The sequence below is a fragment of the Cyrtonyx montezumae genome, unplaced genomic scaffold (genome assembly GCF_038088225.1).
Source record: "Cyrtonyx montezumae isolate F1298 unplaced genomic scaffold, pur_monq_1.0 scaffold_13, whole genome shotgun sequence".
Taxonomy (NCBI): domain Eukaryota; kingdom Metazoa; phylum Chordata; class Aves; order Galliformes; family Odontophoridae; genus Cyrtonyx; species Cyrtonyx montezumae.
The window spans coordinates 26,713,131-26,735,331 of NW_027071859.1; the positions used below are offsets into that span (position 1 = coordinate 26,713,131).

The 22,201-nt window shown below is 36.0% G+C and overlaps 1 protein-coding gene across 1 annotated transcript in view; it reads left to right on the top strand.

Annotated features, from left to right (window-relative positions):
- The window catches only part of ADGRB3 (adhesion G protein-coupled receptor B3), a 425,805-nt gene that overhangs the window by 307,593 nt on the left and 96,011 nt on the right, over nucleotides 1-22,201 (top strand). The window contains exon 17 of the mRNA XM_065730890.1: nucleotides 21,805-21,931. Within this exon, the coding sequence (XP_065586962.1) occupies nucleotides 21,805-21,931 (127 nt within the window). The remainder of the gene's footprint in view (nucleotides 1-21,804; nucleotides 21,932-22,201) is intronic.

The following is a 22,201-nucleotide window of genomic DNA, read 5'->3' on the forward strand; positions in this document are numbered from 1 at the left end:
TCCAGGGAGAAGAAGCATGTGTTGCTCAGACCTCTTACATTGTACAAACTTGAAGAGTGTGTCCTTCTAGCCTCTGTATCCTTTAAAACAGTTTCTTTTGCTAAAGTCAGTGCAGGTTCTCAGAGAAGCAGAAGAATTCCCCTCCACCAGAACTTTATAATCCTCCATTCTTTGGTAGGCTATTATAGGCAAAAATGCTAAATTTCTGATGTTCACGTCACCTCTATCTGGAAAGCAGTTCTTTTTTTACTAATGCTAAAGCCATTACTAGGATTGCCAGGGGTAGGATCATGAGGGTGTGCTTTGTTTATAGACCTGACTTGAACCAAGATATGAGTGTACAGGCAGGGGAGACTCTTTCTTGATGAAGAAAAAGAAACCTCAGTGGTAGAAGTACATTTTCTATGACTTCGGAGTCCAGCTGACAGAATGAGATACTCTGGGAAATTATCATTGTACTGTTAATATGCAAATCTTTAAAGCTATTTCATCATGTAGAATGATAGCACCTGGTCCTGCTGCCTGGCCAAGATTTCAAAGAAAGTATGAAAGAGTCAAAGAGAACTTAAATGTTTCCTATGAGATAGGAGAGACGCTGTAATTAATGTAATTGATTAATGGACATCTATAAGCAATTCTTAGAATACCACAGCAAAAGACATTTCAAGGTCTTTTCCACTTCAATGTATCATGCTAATTCAGAGCACATTCTTTCACGATACTAGATAATACAGTTTTTCCCAATGCTGCTTAATAAGTTTCATGGGCTCTCCAGAAATTTGCTAAAACTTTTGATGGCCCTTAGTGTACTTAGAGGAAAGTAAGTAGGAGTTTTCATTCAGGAATCTTGTCAATAATGCTGTCCCTTGTCAGTATGTACTTGAATTATGGTGAGGCACTTTGACAACAGGGAGAAGCGAGAGTGAGCAGCTCCCCAAGGGAATTTGAGCTGAAAGCTGAGGCTGACAGCAAGAACTTAGTTGAAGGGTGTCGTCCCACAGTACCCAAACAAGATGAACAAAACAGGTCCAGGGTCAGCCACAGCCTGCTCATCACCAAATAGCCTGTAGTGACAAGGTCAGGGCTGGTATGGTACAAGGGCAAGTGCAGCATAACTCTGACATAAAACAGACATGGAGCAAGGCCTGAGCTTAAATACAGTCACTGAGCCAAAGAGTGGAGCCCAAGTGCGGGGCTTGTGTGCATGGAGATCTCCATTTTTCACATCTTTTTCTCACAAATATGGATGTTTTCAAAACATACTGGTGAAAGAGGTATGTGATTCTTCCAGATCAGAAGAGACACTGAAATCAAGTGTCTGAGAAATGGTGGGAAGAGTGTTTGCAGAGGAGTTTTGTGGAGAATGGTGATTACAGGCTGGTTGGGGTAATCAGAGCCTTTTGCTGAAATCAGAGCCCTGATACTTGATTAGAAAATGCACCTTTGATAAAAAATGTGACTTTGTGGATGTTTTTAAATTGTTTATATCTGACATAGTAGAATTCTGTACATATTAGTATCTGTTTTGTTTGATCCACAAACAGAGCTGTTATGGACCTCAGCAGGAGCTATATGCATAGATCAGTGATAATAAAAAGCTCATAATGTTTTTTTGAAAATTATAAAATATATAACACACAACCATGTCATGGGAGGTGATATGGCTTGTCAACTCTAAATACCTTCACAGAAAACACTGTGCATCACAGGAGGGCATTGTACAAGTAACTCAAGTGTTGGATCACTGACCAACGTCATTATTCAGTTTAACAGCCTGAGTTTAACTCTGTAGGGGAAAAAGCTTTACTAACATTGTTTGAGCTATTTATTAGTTCTTTTTAAAACACTCATTGGTTTCCAGTATGACAAATAAAATGCTTAACAGGGGAACCTTCCCACAGAAAATCAATTTTCCACAATAACATTGTGTCCCTGTATGGAACAATAAAGCTGAAAAAAAAAATCAAAACTATTTCTTACAATCACTGTTTTTACTATGGTATGCTTTACAGCTCAGATTTCTCGGTGTATCAAATAATTAGCTTCACAAATTACTAAGAAAATTCCACTGTTTCTAATTGACTGTTTTGAACATTTGCAATAGTTTCTGTATCATCTAAAAATGAAATATAACCTCTTAAATGTTTTAACTTCCCTATTCTGTAAGTCATGATACTCTGGTTTATGTTCTATATTATATTCCTGTTAAAGCACTATTCAGACATCTAAGATAAGCCAAATGCTTAAAATTGTATTCATGTTGATTGTGAAGCCTGTATTCAGATTATAATAAGCATATATATAAGCATAGAGATTGTGGTTCTTTACTGACATTTGGGGAGTCTGTTCACCCCAGAGACTAAGCAGTTTCATTTTTTTTTCTGTCTTGAACCTAAATGCCACAGAAATTTCAACTCCTAAATTAAGCAGTTTGAATACACCCCTGAGTCAATTACAGAAAGACAGTTTTTTAAATTCAGGGTAAGTGGTCGTACAGATGTCTAACTCCTTTGCCCCTTCACACACAAACAGATGCCCTTTGTACCTGCTCCAAATCCATCCAATCCAGCTGAGATCCTTCTTCATGCATCAGCTAACTTTGGATCATATCTCCACCTTTGCATAGCAATTCTGCTCAGTTTTGAAATGGAATCGGTGGTATCTGTAGAAATCCTAAAATATATGTACCACTATTTAAAAAAAAACAATACTTGCATCTCTCTAAACAACACTGATAATCTACCAAGTATTTACCTTCTATTGTTCCCAATTTGTTGTTCAGATGGGCAAGATGCCGCACAGTTCTATTGTAGCCATTAGGAGAGGAAGCCACCTCAGCATTTTCAGTATTCAGCAAATGTAAATGTTGCTCCCTTTAGACAAAAGCAGGGGCTTGTAGCACATAGTAAAGGTCACTCAAGAGACCACCTACTCAGGTCTCTTGTGCATTCCCAGCAGACTGCTCTGTAACCTGTTCTTAGAACCCTATAATGATGGAGATTTCACAGCTCCCTGGGGCAGAATGATCAAGGCCTTACTGTTCATACAGATGAATGGCCTTTCTAATAGCACCCTCCTGTATTTTGGGATACTGATGTCATATTTACTCGTTTTTGTGTTTTTTTTTCCTTTCCCTTAATTAAATATGCCTGTTCTTACAGCGTTTCTCATTAGGATCTTATTTTCTGGGGTTTTGATCATCTTTGTTACTTTCTTCAGTGCTCTCTTCGGTTTTTCATCAGATGTTGGATGTTCAGTAATTCATTGCTCTGATACCTTACCTGGTTACAGTAGGGTAGGAGGATTAGACTTCCAAAATATTCTCTAGGAAGAAATGCACTTTTTTTGTTTTCCATTTGCATGGGGAGAGGAGAATTTATTTATTGGATTTCTTAGCAGAATAAGGGAATAGAAAATACTAAGTATAAAAATCGAATTACAGAGTTGTCAACATTCTATAACTGAACAGTAGATATTTAGCTAGGTTTGCTTTGGCGTCATGAGATTCCAGTAGCCCTGTCCAGACTGTCCTTGACTGTTCTACAGGGATTAATTTCTATTACATATCCTCCAGCTGTCCTATACATTAAATGTTTGATTTTATGACCTCAGTCAGATAAGTTTGAAATCTGAATAGTTTGTTCTTTTTTTGTTATCCTTTAATTAAAATATTTACTACATTGTGACACAGGAGTTGAGAAGGAATAGATATTTTCTTAGCATTAAATATTTAAAATACTTTAGAGGAAGTGTGTGCAAAACTGATCTTGCTTTTATATGTTGCAGGGTTGACTCATAAGTTGATGAAGGTGCCTGAGAGATATGATCAAACAATGTTTTAGTGACCTATTAATCTAAAGAGATTTTGAAGAGGAGCTACAGAGATGAAAGATTAGATGGAAAGAGGAGCAATTGTAGTTGATAGTGAATACAAAATAAAATACTGCATGTGACTGTAACTTCATAGCTTGAGTTATAAAAATATATACATTCTGTTTGCATGAGCTTTTCCTATAATTCCCTTGGGAGATAGTGAGGGATTTGCTTTTCCAAAAGAAAGCTTTAGTAGTTTTATACATTGTCTCTTCTTTTATGCAATCACTTCCTTTCATTTACACAAAAACAAAAAGGGAGAGTTAAAACAATTATTCTAGTCCTGCAGCATATGAAGTGTGCTGTGCATTCATGAAAAGGCTCAAAACTGGTAAAAGGAAAAATGTATGAGTCACAAGAAAGTTTGAGGCATTTTCTCTTAATTAATTTGATGACTTGTTGCTGAAAGCAGTGCTTACAGTGCATGCATGTACAGTATCGCTTGATATATGGTGTCATGGACACACAGGACTGTATCCAGAAACACCTTCGCAGAAATTTAATGTGACCTTTGTACTTCCGGGCAGTAATTTCAGGGTAAATCTGTAAACAAGGCTGCAGATAAAGGAGGAGACTACTTTGCTGTCTACCTTACTAAATACTCAGATAAATTTATATATAAGTATTCTATGACAGTATACACAGGTTGCTATTATCATTTGCATTTCAGTTGGCAATGGTGCAGTTTTATATACTCAGTAGTATTAGAACCAGGTCCTGTAATGACTTACATATGTAAAGGTGTGACTATCTACATTTATCACATTGTCTACACAAATGAGTGCATGCTCAGAATCTCAGTTATATGAGAAGTTATGATTCTTGAAGTGATGCTTCAAGGTTTCCTTTATCAGTTCAGGAAATAAAACTATTTTAATTTAAATTCCAGAGGCAAACATGATTCAATGGCAGACTATTTTTTGAACCACCAATGAAGTGTAATGTAGCATTTTTTTTGAGTCTTTACATTTATTTCTAAAAAAAAATAAAATTAAATTAAAAAGTTGATTAAAAATTTGTTATTTTTTCTATGTAACTTAAAAAACAATACCTTTTAATATTTGCTGGAAAAAAAAATCTAGCAGAAAAGTGCACCACACTGACTTTACACAAAAGGGTGCCTATATCCAGAACTCATCCTATAAATAACGCTTTGTGGAGATAGAAATGGTCACTGAATGTTTTTCTCTGTGTGATCACTTTGTTTTTCTGTAGGTTTTTTTTTTTTTTTAGTGTTTTAATAGGCTAAGATGTGGCATTCACTAGTGAAAATACTAAAATCCACAGCACTTTAAAAATATTTGCTAATGTAGCAGATGGGTAATTCAGTATGTCTTGCTGCAACATAAGCACATAATGCTATAACAAGGAAAATTTGGAATTAAGGCTGTTTCTCTTATAAACATAATTAGCCCATTTTCACATCCAAGACAATTTTCTCTCATATTCTTATCCCATTCAATAGTTCTGTCATTGCACTTTGTGTATGCCATAGTTGCCATAGACTTGACCAAAATACATGCTAATATCAGGCAGGTAGTAACAATTAGCTTCTCGTTCTTGGAGAATAATTTGTTACATAATGATAAAATATTTGAAAACCTGTTAATGCGCAGGGGAAAATGGATAAAGTGCTGCACACTGAAATCTCTAAGTTGTTTTGAGTAACTTTACAGAATGTTTCATTAAAGTACCACCTGTCTTATACAGACATAAAATAATCTGGCAGATGGAATATGCACTGAGGCATTATTCAGTAAGTTTCAATCAGTTTTTCCAGACACCCAGCTCAAGTGCTGCAATGTTTCTTTTCTTCTTGTCTGCTTAAGTCGTGTCCTGTTCCCTCTTCAGCTGCATCTCTATCACTCTATGATCAGCAATGCCCAAGCAAGAAGCCCTCCCTCTCATGGCATATTTCAAAGTTTTCATGCTGCTAGTAGCAGAACGGCAATTGCATCGTTAATATCTTCTCTGAAATATATGCGCTCATTTTTCTAGTAGTGCCTTCCATGGGTCTTTCTCCAGTTGAACAGTTTCATATGGACAGTGAAACATTTCATGGGTTCCACATGATTTCAGTCAGGGAAGAACTATGGTATCCAGGCAGAGAGTACTTCAGAATGATCTCACTTGCAATCTGCTGACTTCTGCTAGGATTTGTACTGGGATTCAGTATCTGTACCTTTCCCTTTTCAATGACATTGAAGAGTAATGACTGTCAATTAAGTGGGACAATGTTAGAATGAACTTTGCTTAACAAAGAAATGTTTTCTGCAACTACTAGCAAATATTTAATTGCCTATTGATGTTGGGAAATGGAATTTTTTTTCCTGGATATTCAGCACAAGGTGTACTCATGACCTTGTATAAGTGTTCTAGGCTTCAAGTGTCTTCTAGAGTTTGTAATATCAACCCAACATGAAGTAGAATATTTCTAGGTTATAGAAATTGCAAGAAGTATTATTTTTTTCTTTTAGAAGTTGGAGGGGAACATCTGAGAAAGGGAAATAAAGTACATGCACAGAAGGAGTTTTCAAACACATTTTGATAAATATGTTTCTGTGATTATGGTTATCATTTACATTCAAGCTAGAATGGATTACACATTCTGCTAAGTGTTGCATTTAACAAAGAAATGTTATAATTTTTTATCTATATATAAATTTTTCATCATTGTAGTCTTAAAATGTGTATAAACAAAATTGTTAATATAGTTATATATTTATATTTACTAATAAATAATCAACAATTATTTGAATGATTAATTGTAGAAGAAAGATCTTTCATTACCTTAGTTACAATATAACATGCATAATCTTCATTTTTATAGAAGATTATTACAATTTAGGAGTCAGAGGGGTCTACCCTGGTTATCTAATAGCACCAGCAGAGATTATTGTCATTTGACATGATCTTTGTTTAAATTAAAGGTCTATTTTGGGGCTTACCTCATTGATATTTTGTGCTACTGAGGTAGAAATGACTGGGATTTCACAAGAAACATGAGCATGTTACTGTCTTTTAATGTATGAGTAAACATACTGATGTCACTGGCATATGAAGTTAAAGGCATATTTAACATTATGCTGAACAATGGCCAACATATCGTGGCTCTTTTCTTCAATTTCCTAAATTAAAAATCTTAATTTTGAAATAATTCTGTTGCAGAAAGGAAGTTATTTCATAGTTAAAATTGCCAGAGTTAAAAAACAAAACAAACAAAACTAAACTAAACTGAAGGATATCAAATTCAGCAGAAATAGAATTTCATTTAAAATATATTAATTTTAATTTTCTTAAAACTTAAGTAAGATTGAAGTTGGAAATTTCTGAAACTCAAAACTATATATCAGTAAAGGTTTTGCCATTTTTAAGCAATTGAAATAATATTTTTCCAAAGCAGACACTTTTTAAAAATCTCAAGAATATACATATTTATATTGTGTATAACTCTTCTTTGGGATTCTGTAAGTAATTCCAATTTTCGTTGTACTACATACTTATACTAATTAACATATCATTTAAAATGAAGGATGGCTTAATTCAACTAATGCTGCAGTCATTTTAATTGATTTTAATGTGAGATATCTTGGAAGATAAAAAGACACTAGACATTAAAACACAACCATAAAAGCTGCAGCTGAGGCCCTTAATAATGTATTTACTGACCTTGAGTGTTTGATTCCTCAATTTTCCATGATTGTTAACACCTTTGCTTGGATTTCTATCTTATAACCTTTAGAAAGAGATAGACACTTTAAAGCATTTTACAAGTACTGTTTTCACGCACATCCACCTGTAAAACTAGAAATCTTAGTTATTGAAAGCATAGGGCAAAATAAAAGAGCAATAAAAAAATTCTGAAGTAAGCTAAAAATGGTTTTCCTATAAATGTAACACCTCCATACATTTTCTTTAAAATGTCATGACTTCAAAGTTTGATAGCTGACAGCCCTGCAGGGTTAAAAGCAAGGTCTGTGTGTCCAATTGGAAAGCTGAGATTTTTTTTCTTCACAAGTTATTGCCTCTAGCCCTGCAGGACTACTAGGTATTGGACTTAAATGCAGTGACATTTTTAAATACAGAATAGATGTTACTCACTTGGGATTAATATTTGATCATTTTACAGCTCAGGAGGTATAATTTTATATGGGGAAAGGCAACATGGTGAAGAAAAGAAATAAATATTTCTGTAAATGCTGAACAGTCAAAATCATGCATAGAATAAAAAGTGTGAAACTATCATAAATCCAAACATAAGCCTGACGATGGATATCAAAATCAGCTGAGATACAGTAATACATATCACATAGCAGAACCTGTTTTCTGTATCTATAATGGTCTATAATTCTATCCATCTCAGTAGAATAGTATGAGCAGGCTTACACAATCCCAAGTCTACTCTATAAAAGTAAGGAAATAAAATTTTTCTCTAGTTCTCTGATAAACCTTTAATGCAAAGTAATAAAAAATAATGGCTCAATATCCACCTATATGATGCCAAGAAATTCAGTTTGTAAATTCAGGGTGTCACAGTACCTCAGCGTTATACTGAGGCTCACTTAAGATATTGCTGTCTCAGCAGTATGTTGTGGGTTTAATATGCAGATGCAGTACCACTGCAAGATGAGATGTGTTTTTATTGAAAAGCAATACCTTTAAACCAGAAATAATAGTTTAGGTACAAGCTGAGCTGAACAGATGAAAGATTAGTCTAGCCCCAGCATCCTGTCTGCCACAGTGGCTGTTAACAAATGCCCAGAAGACTTCTTAAGAGCAAGGAACTTATTTAGTGTAAATTCCCCCGGCATGCTTTCCAAATTCCAGCAGCTTTGTGATGTACAGCCTGATTTTTACCTTTGTGTGCTGTAGTCTCAAAAGACTTTTTTGTCTCTTAATCCATCTAATCATTCTTTCTGTTCACATAATCTGTCATTTATAAGCTCCTAAGGCAATCATTTTCACAGTTTAACTACACCCCATGTGAAAAAAGACCTATTTTTTGTTTTGTATGGCCTAATAATTTCTTTTAATACTGTTTGATCTTCCGTTACAAGGAAAATCTAGCAATCATTTCTTGTTGATTTTCACATGACGCTCTTACAGATCTTTATCAGATTTCCCTTGACCACCTCTTACCAGAACTGAAAGGTACCTTATAGAAGCTGTGACATATCTTTTGTTGCCTCATCCCCTCCCCCTGTAGCTTACTTACTTCTACTACATCTGTTTGCTTTAAGGAAGAGATCAGAAGTGCATAATGTGCTCAAAATGTGGACATACTATAAACTTTTTTAGAGTGGCAAAATCATGTTTTCTGTTCTGCTATTTCTAAAATCCTGCCAAAAATTAAGTGAAGAACACATCATAAGCTTGACATGCTATGAATTAAAATGCACAATTTCTCTGATACATAGTCAATAAAAAGATGTTTGCTTACATGTGATTTTAGATATCATCTAGCTGTCAGAGAGATCAAAATATAGTGCCAGGATCTTATGTGAGTTACACTGATGGTATTCCATTGAAGCTGACAGACCCAATCAATATACATAATGACCTGACATGGGGTGGGTTCTTGACATTCCATGGAATACTCTATATGCCCTTACAATTGTAGTTATCATTGTGTATTCTCAAGGAGATATATTCTAGCTGATAAGATTCATCTGCTAAGCAGTCTGTATATAATTCAGATTGTGTAATCTAATCTAAATTAACCATATCTGTATTTATTGCACTTTTAAAACATTGTGTACTGTGAGAATATAGCAGTGTAAATCACTTCAACGTATAAGAAGATGCTATAGCAGTTTCTGCTTGTAGCAGTGTGCCTGACAGAAAGGAATGGCATTGAATTTTAAACTTAGGCATGCCCCATTGATACAACAAATTGCAGACACAAAGATGGACAACTTGCAAAAGAAAAAAACAACAAATCACAGTGGAACAATTTAAATGTTATCTTCAGAGATTACCAATATCAGCTGACTTTATTTTAGGCAACACTAAAATAAATACCTGTGAAGTTCTACTAAAAAGTGTGTCAATTGACATTATTCTGTTTACTAATGACACTTTATTTTCTAAGTTTAGAAAATACATCAATTGGTGTAGGAAATTCTAGAAGCAAACCACTCTTCTGAGAGTGCAGAAGCGTTGGTGTAATTTACCATTAGTGGGCAGTTGGTCATTGAGCACATCAACTCAGGAAGATTCAGATGAGCAATAGCTCACACAGAGGCATTCCAAAGTACCTGTACTCAAACTGTTTTGAATCTGGATGCCACATTATTACATCCTTGGGTAATAAGCTTTACTGAAAGGCAACAGTAACTGGCTAAGTCCGGTTCAGAAAACAGAATACACTGAGGAGATGCCTGTTAAACCTTCTTTTAAAAACAGAACCTCAATTTTCTAACCTGGTACTAGAACTTATTTTACTCTGTAATCACAGTAGTTATCCCATATATTAAAAAATAAAAAATAAAAAAGCACAAATAGTAAAAGAAAAAAAAACGTGACTTTCTATTGTCATTGGAATTAACCCTGTGATTTTCAGAGATGTAATGTACAACCCACATCTATCAGCTTTAATAGTTTCTGGATTGTTTAGTTTTGCTTTCTAATCACATCATAAAAACCACTGTAGGAAAGATATTTGTTTAGCAAATTTAGATTACATTAACTATCAGCTAGGCAAATAGAAAGTCACCACACCTGAACTTCTTGCACCTATTTGTTGCATTATACGTTTTAATAAAGCCTCAGCCATTATATGAGATTGTTAGTTATCTTTCACTGTAGGTATCTCAGTCCTAATAATGGGCTTTATCAGACTTCCTTTCAATTCACCATACAAGTCTGCAGAATCCTAAATCCAGAGGGTTTTATGACTCTTACGACAAAGATGTGTCTTATGTGTTTATCCAACAAGTCTTCATTCTAATATGCTCAGAAGAGCATTAGCATTAACTTTCATTTGTTTGCATAAACAAGTTATATTTTTCTCATTCTTCATAGTAGCCTTGACTTAGAAGTTATTTGAGTTACTGGTCCAAACATGGACCAAATAAATAAATAAATAAACCAAATATACACTGTAGTTCGTTTGTTCAGTTATTCAATTGTTAGAAAATTCACCCAGGTCAGGAGAGATTTAACTCAGAGCAGGTCCCATCTCTGCTTGCAAGATTGGGAATCTTTCAGGAGGAATGACCTAATCTCCAAGCTGTTGGGCATTTTGAAATAAAGAAGCTTTTCTTACTCACAGTGTTCGTCATTATTCCTACTCTTTCACATTAAAGCTAAACATTGATTGTATGAAAAGGGAATTACTAATTTTTACAGATCTAAAGTTAAGGTTTTCACTGAAGAAAGGATATCCTACAGAAAGTAAAGCATCAGTGACATTGAATTACTTGTCGCATAAAATTTGCTAAATAGTATGTATCTGATCTCAGTCAAGAGCCAACAGCAAGCTATATGCATTTCTCCTGTTGAAATATTTTTATCAAATGTGTTTTTAATGTTCAGACTGATAACCAATAAAAGATTTTATGAAGGTTTATTCAGGGTGCACACTGATTCACCAGGGACAGAATGAGATAAGCATTATGCTTATTGAAACAAGAATTGTTAATTGGCCAGTCAGGTACACAAGATAACATCTGATCTATCAAAGAGACATCTCCAGGGGAAAAATAAGTACTTATTTTAATTAAGAGGAATGGTGAGATTATCTCACAAATAAAAAAAATAAATACGAAATTCATTTGAGGAAAAATAGATTAGGAAGAACTTGGAAATCAAGATTGTTTATAAAAGCTAATTGTTTTACGCAAGGTAAAGGACATAACTTGGGTCTGAACGTATACAGAAAACAAAAGTCTGAATGTTTAGAAAATATTGCAGACTATCATCTGGATCAAGAAACAAACATACTGCTGACATCTCAGTGGTAACAGAGCAAATTGTTCATTTTATTTGTTTTCCTTGTGTGTTCTATAACATTTTAAACTATGTTCCTAGCTTGAATTAAGTTTTTTTTGAAAGTGCAGTTAAAATACTAAGTAATATGTATAGAACATGAGGATTCTCAGGGAGTTTGTAACGCTGTTGTTTTAATGTTCAGACTCCTGAATAATTAATATGAAGTGGAGCAGGAACTTGTGTGTAGATTCCAACCTCTGCTTTCCTGATGTACAGCCTCAAAGAGTCCATGATTTGGTTGATCTCTGAGCCCAGTGCATATTTCTGTTCAGTGAGCACCTGCCTCAACAAGAAAGAGTCAGGGTACTCCCACTACCAGAATTCACAGTAGTCTGGTGGTTAAGCCATCTACAGACACATACCTATTCAAAACCCTCTGGCAGAGAAGGAAATTGAAACCACTGAATTGGTATGTAAAACAGAGCCTTTTGAATTTTGAATCCCTCTTATGATTTTGAAAAGCAGCATGTACATTCCTAGCTCCAAAAGCTTTCTTCTGCATCTCCAGAATGATGAACATCATTCCAGTGTCTGACCACTTAACATTTTTGCTTTTGCCATTCTCTTTTTGTGACTTAACTTTATTCCTATATTATGATTGGCATCTCTGGAGCCTAATTCAAAACATTGCCAGAGGAGGGCAGATTATCTACTTCCACACCCTCTGCCATGGGAAGGATTGGAGCACACTATAACAGGCTGCCAATGACCCCATCCAGCCTGGCCTTGAATGCTTCCAAGGACAGGAAATTCACAGTTTTTCTGAGCACACTTATCTAGCACTTCATCACTCTCTGAGTAAACCATTTTAACCTAACATCTCCCTTTTTCCAGTTTAAACTCATTTTTCCTTGTCCCATCACTGTCTACCCATGAAAAAAGTCAGCCTCTTTTCTGTTCATAAGCTCCCTTCAAGTACTGGGAAGCCACAATGAGTGGCAAATCCTTCTCCTTGTGAATCTAATCAAAACCAACTCTCAACCATTCTTCATAGGAGTAGTTTTCCAGCCCTCTAGTCATCTTTGTGGACCCAGCAGATACACATATCTTGTGCAAGCAGCCCCAGGCCTGGATCCAGTACTCCAGGTGGGGCCTTACAGTGGAAGAGTACAGGGGGACAATCACCTCCCTCTCCATGCTGGCCACTCCTCTTTTGGTACAGCCCAGAATATAGTTGGCCTTCCAAGGTGACCTCCACCTGGACATATAGCTATATAGAGCATGGACTACAACCTTCTTCTGGCTTGCAAGCTTCCAACCAATTCTGAATCCAGCAAGAAGTTCAGCTTTCTAATCCGTATTTCTTTGATTTAGAGATAAGGATGTAGTGTAGGACCATGTCAAAGACCTTTTTAGGTGACATCAGTCACTCAGTCATAGAAGGCCACCATATTGATCCATCCCAGATTCAACACTCAGCATTTGCCTTTATTGAACTTCATGCTGTTGCTAATGCAGTGCTCCAGTTTATCAAGATCCATCTGCAAGGCTTCTTGTCTCTCCAGAGAGTTGGAAGCATCTCCTAGTTTAGTATCATTAGCAAACTTCCTAAGGATACATTCAACTTCTGCATCCAAATCATTGATAAAAATGTTGAACAGGACTAAGAACTGAGTCCATGGTAACTCTGATAGTGACCTTCCACCAGCTAGATATAGCTGCATTTACTATAACCCTTTGAGTTCTAGCACTGAGCCAGTTCATAACCCAGTGTAAAGTGTACTTTATCTCACTGTTGAATGCTTTGTCCAGAAGGAAGCTGTGAGGAACAATATCAAAGGCCTTACTGAAACCCAGAAAGATTACTTCCTCTACCTTCCCTTCATCCACTAAGCAGGCAATCTTATTGTAGAAGGAAATTAAATTACTAAGACAAAACTTTCCTGTGATGAAACTACGCTGACTATGTCTGATAATGGCTTTGTTTTCTAAGTGCCTTTCAGTAATCCCCTAGGCCAATTTTCTCCATAGACCTACAGATAGATCAGTAGTTTCCTGGATCTTCTCTCATGCCCTTTTTGCAGGCAGATATAACATTCAAAGAACTGTAGAATGGTTTAGGTTTCAGCCTTCTGCTATAGGCAGCAACACCTCACTCTAGACCAGGTTGCTCAAAGCCCCATTCAGCCTGGCCTTGAATGCCTCCCGGGAGGGAATATGCGCAACCTCTCTGGGCAACCTGTTCCAGTTTCTCACCCCCCTCACATTAAATAATTTCTTCCAATATCTAGTCTAAATCTACCCTTTTCCCTTTTAAGGCCATTTCCCCTAATCCTGTCACTATATGAACTTATAAAAAGTTCCTTCCCAGCTTTTCTGTAGTGCCTCTTCAGGTCCTAAAAGGCCTGAAGTATATACATGAAAGTATACAGATAAGATCTGAATAGTGGCTCAAATTCATACACATTGGAAACACTATTTCTAAAATGCGTTTTAATATTGGTTAGTTTCAGTCTGCAGAGATCATCCCAGACTCCCACAACGTTTGGTAAATTGCTGAGAGAGATAGCACTTTAACATCCATTAATCCCTACAGCACTCTGGGTGGATCCCATTTGGCCCCATGGACTTATGAATAATGAGCTGATACAGCTGATACAGCTGATACCCTTACAATTCCAGTGACCATAGATGGAAAGTCACTGCTTTCAGTACAGAACAGACAAGTTCTGTTTCAGTTTTACCATATCATCCAATCTAGAATAACGTAGGATATTGTAATAGTAGCAGTGATGAAAGATGAGTCTATGCTACTTCCATCATCCATTACTATTCAAATTTATTTCTCTCCCTGCTAGTCATAGCTGACCTTGAAACTTGAAATAATTACACGCCTGTACTTTATTACTAATTTTGTCATTTTTAAGAAGCATTAAAGATAGCTACTACCTTGATCTAGGATTTGACATTCTTAATTTTCAGGAGAAACTTCTGAGCCCCTAATGATTTCAAGCTCTTGGCATTATGCAGATCACAGTGTACCTTTTTGCTTGGAGTCCCCGTGAATAACAGTACAGTGTGAAAGATCTCACAGGTTCATCACTGAGAAGATAACAGATAGCAATGTTTCCTCACATCACCAGAATTCAACACAAATATTTATATAATCTGAACATATGAATATGAATGACTTTACTGATTTGGGGGAAATTGAAAGCTAATAAATTATTTGTTGAACTATATCTTTTTTTTTTCCCTACTAAATAACTGATATTATGATCTTATATATTTAACATGGTCAAAATTGATAGATTTTCTTCATACCCGAAATGTTTTTAAGCTCAATACTGAAAACTTTGAGAATATATATTTTAACATAATAAGTCTGTACACAATTTTTCCCCCATGTAACTAAATCTATAATACAACAACTTTGATGAAGAGTCTTATCTCAAAATGTAATCTTAGTTAAGCAGTACGTGCTTTCATAATGTAACATGAATCTTCTTGTCTTGGTCATTCGCTATTATCTACTATGTCTCCCTGCAATAATAAATGAACTTAGCAAAACTGTATTCAAATGAAAGACAAAATTAGACTAATGACTGACACAAAGTAAATGAAACATCAACAAGAAGAAAGGGAGACTGCACTTTGAAATTTGTAGCAATGTTGACCTCTATGCTCCAATTCTGATAGCTTTTATGAAAATACGATACATCCCTCTGTTGTTTCCTGTAGTTTGTAGGAGCTAGAATGTCATAGAAAGAAATTTTCTTATCTGTTCCTTTCACCCTGTAGGCCCATTGTCAAAGAAGTCATAGTTCTCATAAATCCTTAGCAGACAGGGATATGCTTTGGTAGTATGTACACAGCAGGAATGAATGTCCAGTATTTACTTCTGCACTTTATCTGAGAGAGCGTCTACAGGGTCATGGATGAAGCTATGGATAGGAATTCATTTCCCTCCATTTTTTTGGATATATCACTACTCATTAGATTTTCTCTACAATCTTGGGAAAAGGAGGAGAATGCTTTTGCTCAAATTTCTTTTGATGATACTCCTAGAAACAGTCAAACAAACAAAACCAGTAACAACTGCAAAAACACACAAAAAAAGAGTAGAATGGCTGAAATTTGTCCAATATTTTATAAAAATGTGAATAGATATTGTAAATGTGCATTATAGCAGTAGTCCAGAATATCAGTTATAGAGATCTATGCAGTTTATTTCATACCATTTTCATCATAATATTCCTTTAGAATTTCCTTTCCTTTTACACTTTGTAACACTTATACTATTCTAATGACAGGGAAGCTGTTGTTCACAGTACAGCTTATGCACACTATTTTCTAGATGATGACCTAAACTGCATGGACAGAAGGGATACAAATAAAAAGAAAATGCTATCCCAAGATCTTATTATGTGTTGGAGATTATTAGAAATTTAATGTAGCAATCCATGCTTATAAATTCAACTTCTATTTTTTAAAACTTTTTTTTTATGGTTTAGGATCACATCTGATTTAAGTTACATTGTACTAAAACTTGACTTCCAGCCCAGATGTGCATTCAAATATGATTTATGTGTGTGTATATATATATATACATTAAAATTAAAATTTAATTTTCAAGAATTTCTACTCTTTGGGGGGGGGGAAGCAATTAAATAAAAAATTCAATACCTTGTTTGGAAAAGTGGCCTTATCCTTTTGGAAACTGAACTCCCTGTAGTGTTTTGGCTGAAGATTCAACTGCATAATATCCATCAAACAGATTTTTCATTAGATATCTTAGAAATTCATAGTGAATTCTGGGGACATCCATCATGTAATCATAAGGCAGTTATTTTTAAACATTCTATTATTTTTCATTTCCATGATAAAAAAATCTACGAGACATATTGTTAATTGCATTAACAACTTCAGGGTAAACAGTACTTAGGTAAACTACAGTTTTTATGTATCACATTATTATGCGAAGGGTTTGCCTTCATCTTTTTTGTTGTTGGTATTGTGTTAGGGTTGGTTTGTTTGTCTGTTCATTAGGAAAAACTGTGGAGATAAACCAGATGTTGCCATATACTACTTCAAGAATAAGATCGACCACCATAGAAATTATGTGTACTAAGGTTAGGTCATGTCTCTAACATATGGACACAAACAACTTGGAAGGAGACTCCTGCAGTTCAACTTTCCTATAGCTTCCCTGCGATTTTAAGTCCAGGTGTGAAGAAGTAATCAGGTGTTCAAAGAACTTTATCTTCATTAATATGCCAGTTTGCACATCTGAACAGGCACAATAATGTAAACAATCTACTTTTCAGAAGGGCAATAAGGGTATTTTCTATCATTTGCAAGGTTAAAAAAATATTGTCTACATTTTACCCATTTTCCCTGTTTTTCGCATAATTATTTGTCATTATTTGTCTATTCATCACTGATTCATAGGTTCATAGGTACATTAGGTTGGAAAGGGCCTACAAGATCATCTAGTCCAACCATCCTCCTATCACTATCCCTACCCACTAAAGTGAGGCAGCTGCACGGAGAGAGTTCTTCAAAAACTGCTACTTGGCTTGTCTCCTTTGGGAAAAGGGTGACTGAGGGGAGAGTCACCATTAAGACTCCAAGGATGCTTTTTTTTTTTTTTTTTACAGAGCCAGGGCTTAAGCTGATAATAGAATTGGAATACCAAAATCTCTTCCTAAAGGAAGAACAGCACCAATTTGAATAGAAAAAAAATGGACAATGATGCACAAACTCAAGAAGTTGGGAGAATTAAGATTACTTCAGGATAGCTGATATTATAATTTCCTAACATCTATGTAGTCTGCTTTTCTATTCTGTAATTTAAGTAATGTAATCTAATAGTATGACAGATTTAATATCCTGCTTTAAATACTTATATCAATGATCAAGTAAATTACTAAAGTAAGCTATCACCATGTATGTATAGCGAGGATGTGAACTCTTCCTTCACTATGATCAAAAACCCAAGAAACTGACTGAAGCAGATAGTGTATATTATGTGGTTAAGTCCTTTATTGAGTAGTTTTGACAGCAATGCCATTGTTAATTTTTAGTCATAACTATGTTAAAGTAAACAGAACAATGCAATTAGTAAGACCTATATTACCAATTTTAACAAAATATATGAATAATAAGACAAAAACCATGAGATAAGACTAAGAAAAATACTGCAAAATAAAGGAAGTATAGCTGCTAGTGTGTTAAATGCGGGTTGATCAGCAGACTGTGTCAGATTGACAAATACAGCTGTGAATTATTTGGGTTTTTTATTCTAAAAAAAATGCTTATATCCTATAAACTGCATTTTCCTTTACATATCTAAGGCAGACATAACATTGTTTGCAATAACAAAAATCATATATGCCATACAATATTGCATAGTTTGGTATTAAACAGTAAAAATAACATTACTTCTGCTGCATCAACTACAATTAAATGCTTTTTCTGTACATCATTTGGCCATTAGTTTTCTTGCACAGTATTCACCCAGTTCCTGATCAGAACTATGGAAGAGTTTTGAAAAGACACTGTCATTTCTCTAGCTATAAGGCTTCTCTGAGAAGAACATTATCACATAGTAATTTTGAAGATGTTTTTTTGGGAGGGAGATGCTATGGACATGGGAGATGGTTTATATTGACTATTTTCCTATTTCCCTATTTTCTGGACTTTTTCAACTGCCTAAACTGCAGAATGACACAAGATCTGCAATGGTGAAGCTATGCTTCTTGGGAATTCTTCTGCTTATATCATGGGAATTCTGCCAGATTGATTAAATCATCTGTAGCTCTGTGGAACTGTACAAAATTGCCAATAATGGCCATGAATCTATATCTATATTTGCTACCTATTTTCAATTTTATAATTTTCTTTTATATAAATAGAACATGTGTTAATAGTAGCTGTCACTTCTTTATAGCTTTCTGTATAAGAAAAATCCACAGGAATAATAGGTGCCCTTTTGCATATTCATATAACCCTAAACACTAGACATAAAATCAAAGAAAGTCACGCCAAAAAGGAATGAAATTTCTAAATATGGATTAGATTCTGACAAGCCCAGGAGGGCTGTTTTACAAGAGGGACAGATAATCATAGATGAAATACTTGATTAACAACTGCAGCATTGAGATTTATGAATATAGTATTACTTTTTTAAATCCATTTTTAGTCTAAATTTCATCCAAATTCCATTCCTTATTTACTTTATACCTAAAATAAAATACCAGTTTTATACTAGTAAGTCAAAAGGTCCAGCATCTCTGAGTGAGTAAGTAATCATACACTTACAATTCTGCAGGCATGAGCATCATGAAACAAATTGCAGTTACACTTTTCCACTGGATCGTGCTCATTATTCCGTCTCCTTCACAGACTAAGTAACAATCTGCACTGCTTCTGTCAGCCATCATTTCAACAGGCTACAAATATATTTATAAATGAGATTATTTCTACAACTGTATTGGTTATAAATAGAGCTAAATCATATTTAATGACTGAATTTTCATTTGTTACCTATTAAAATATAATGTTGCTTGGAAAAATAAATAAACAAAGAAGCAAGCAAACAAACAGAAGACTGAAATGCAAAAATGTCAATAATAGCCTGCCTCTCCTCCTGTCCTGTCAATGGACTTATTGTTAAGTTCAATTTGAGCACTTCTTTCATTCCAGTGTTTTTGAAAATTCCATTTAAATTTTCAGTAATATTCAAGTGATTTTGCAGATTACAAAGTGTATTTGCAGTTTCTAGTGATGCAGTGGTACAGCAAACTGCTCAGTGAATGGAATTTCACATTTGCACGAGAGGCTTGATTAACAGAATGAGTCCCTGTAAACCTGGCGGACGGTCAATGATTTATAGTAATTTAAATATAATCATAATTGTAACAGATGTTTTGTTTTAAAATAAACTGATCTCTGTGGTTGTCTACCTTTTCTAATTAGGTCTTGTCTAAGTCTCTGCATTGGACACCATCTGCAAGGATTTAGTGCTAACTGGATGCATTGTGTTTTACAGCATACGGTGAATTCAGTATATGAAGTCTAGTTCTCAGAATGAATAAAACCATCCTTTTGTTTTAAAAACATGCCAATTTCTCTTAAGCTATCACTCTTTAATATTTAATCAGTGCAGACAAATGTATTTCATTTGGCCTTGACTATATCACAAGAGGTAGGAAAGTTAATACAATAAATTAGTTAGGTTATTATTATGTTATAATGATTCAGAATATAGAATGTGTACCTATATATTTTAAAATGGATGTTGATTTAGCATGCAGCTCTCCAAAAGGAACAATTTGTGGAGGAAAGCTAATAAAGAGCATTAGTGGCTTGAAGGACTGATGATGTTTTCTCAATTGTTTCACTCAGTTGCTGTTTGTTTTATTTATTAGAGGATACTGTTCTGAAGACAATAGCAAGTAAGGGTTTCATCTGTTGTGTGTTCAAAAGCTGGTGCTGCACAATGCTGAGGTGGAGTGGGGCAAACTGCATTTTGAGAGTTAACTTGGGATAACAAATTCCCTTTGCACGAGAGCTCTTGGCATATAGAGCCACTCATAAGGTTGGGGTGTCGAGGCTCAAAAGGTGAAACGAGTCATCCCAGTGTTTGAAAATTATTGTTTCCCAACTTTGTTTCTCTCACTGTTATTTTTGTATTTTCAAGTCATTTAGTGACCTGAGGTGATATTGACAGGAATTGACAGCGCGCATGCTGCTGTTGGCAGCAGAGTCTTGCAGTTGTTCCCTGGACATGAAGAAGGGGAAACAAGAAGAAAGAAACCCAATTGGTGTTCTCTGAGCATAACATATGTAAAGATAATAGGCTTGATTTAGTTGAAACCAACCTCTTTTTTTCCTGTAGAAATGATTTCCCTCCTCTTTCCACTGCAGTTCAGGAAAAAAGCAGGAATGATTTTTTGCCTCTCCCTCTCGCTTTCCTTGCCCGCACAAAGAAAACGTGGGTTGATACCATTTTTATTGTTCTGCTGGGGTGGGTTTCAGACCTCACATTAGCATATTGAATGTCTAATTGAATTCGGGGACTGTGTTAATCATCTTGTTTTCTTTAGGGCTGGTTGGTGAAAAGTGCCAGCAAATGATCTCTTTGGCTTGGGGTTAGTGTGTTCCTGCCACCCCAAGAAAAAGAAATCACGAAGGGGGAGGGAGCTTGAGAAAGGCGAGTTGAACTGAGTGATGTCTGGAGGGCGAACTCGTGTGTCTCTTTGGTGATGTTGTGTGCTGCTGTACTGAAATCCACCCCTCTGCTGGAGCTAAGGCAAGAGTTGGAGGCATCTGATGCTGCCGTTTCCAGGGTGAAATTTCCAAGGCTGATCACTAAAAACAACCAAAAAAAAATCCTCAGCAAAAATAAGCATCTGAACAGAAGATCCGGCATCTCCCAGTCCAACTGGCATAACCCAGACAGACGTTTGAGAACCATCTGCCTTTAAACTATCCATACACACACGGAAAAATAAATACACATAGAGAAAACAAAAAGAGACTACAAGTAACAACCACCACCTTATTTTTTTATTTTTTATTTTTATAAAAGAGACAGAAAAAGAGCTAGTATGGAAAAAAAAAATGGAGGGGGGGGAGAGAGTGTGAGAGAGAAAGCCTCCCCCTCTTCCCCCGATGAGTTTTTCGCAGTGCTCTGCTGAGGCTCGGAGGTGGCTGGCAGCGCAGGGGGCGGCTGCTGCCGCGGCTGGCGGGGCTCCGCGCAGCGCAGCGCGCCGGGCCGTCAGCACCACGGCTCCGGACAGCTCCACACCTCCCGCTCCGCGCCCGGAGTGGGGCCGGTCCTGCCCCACGCGAAGTGCCTCGCTCCGTCCGGGGCAGCGCGGCACTCCTCGCGGCTCAGCTGCATTGTCTCCTCACGGAATAATCGGCCGTCAGGCGTAATTATCCCCGTTTTTTTTTTTTTTTTTTTTTCCCTTCTCTCTCTCTCCTTTGCAGGAACGACTCTTTGGGAACCTGGTCCACCCAGGGATGTAAAACTGTGCTTACCGATGCATCCCATACGAAATGCTTATGTGATCGTCTCTCTACCTTCGCCATTTTGGCTCAGCAACCTAGAGAAATAGTAAGTAACGAAGGGGGAAAAAAAGCCCGTTCTAATGCAAAAGCAATAGTGCAGGAGGGGGGGGGGCGAGGGGGGAGGGGGGCTGGTCGAGCTTTGCTCTTAGGTATATTTCAGACGTTGCATTGAGGAATTATTTAATATTCCAGGTAGGCTAATGTTGTTAGTCTACTGGTGTACACAGTGTCTCAGAGAAACAAATTCCAGATTCTCTGATATAACTAAATCCTGGTGAAATTTACATGTTCTTAAACTCTATGTGGGTTTTGATAT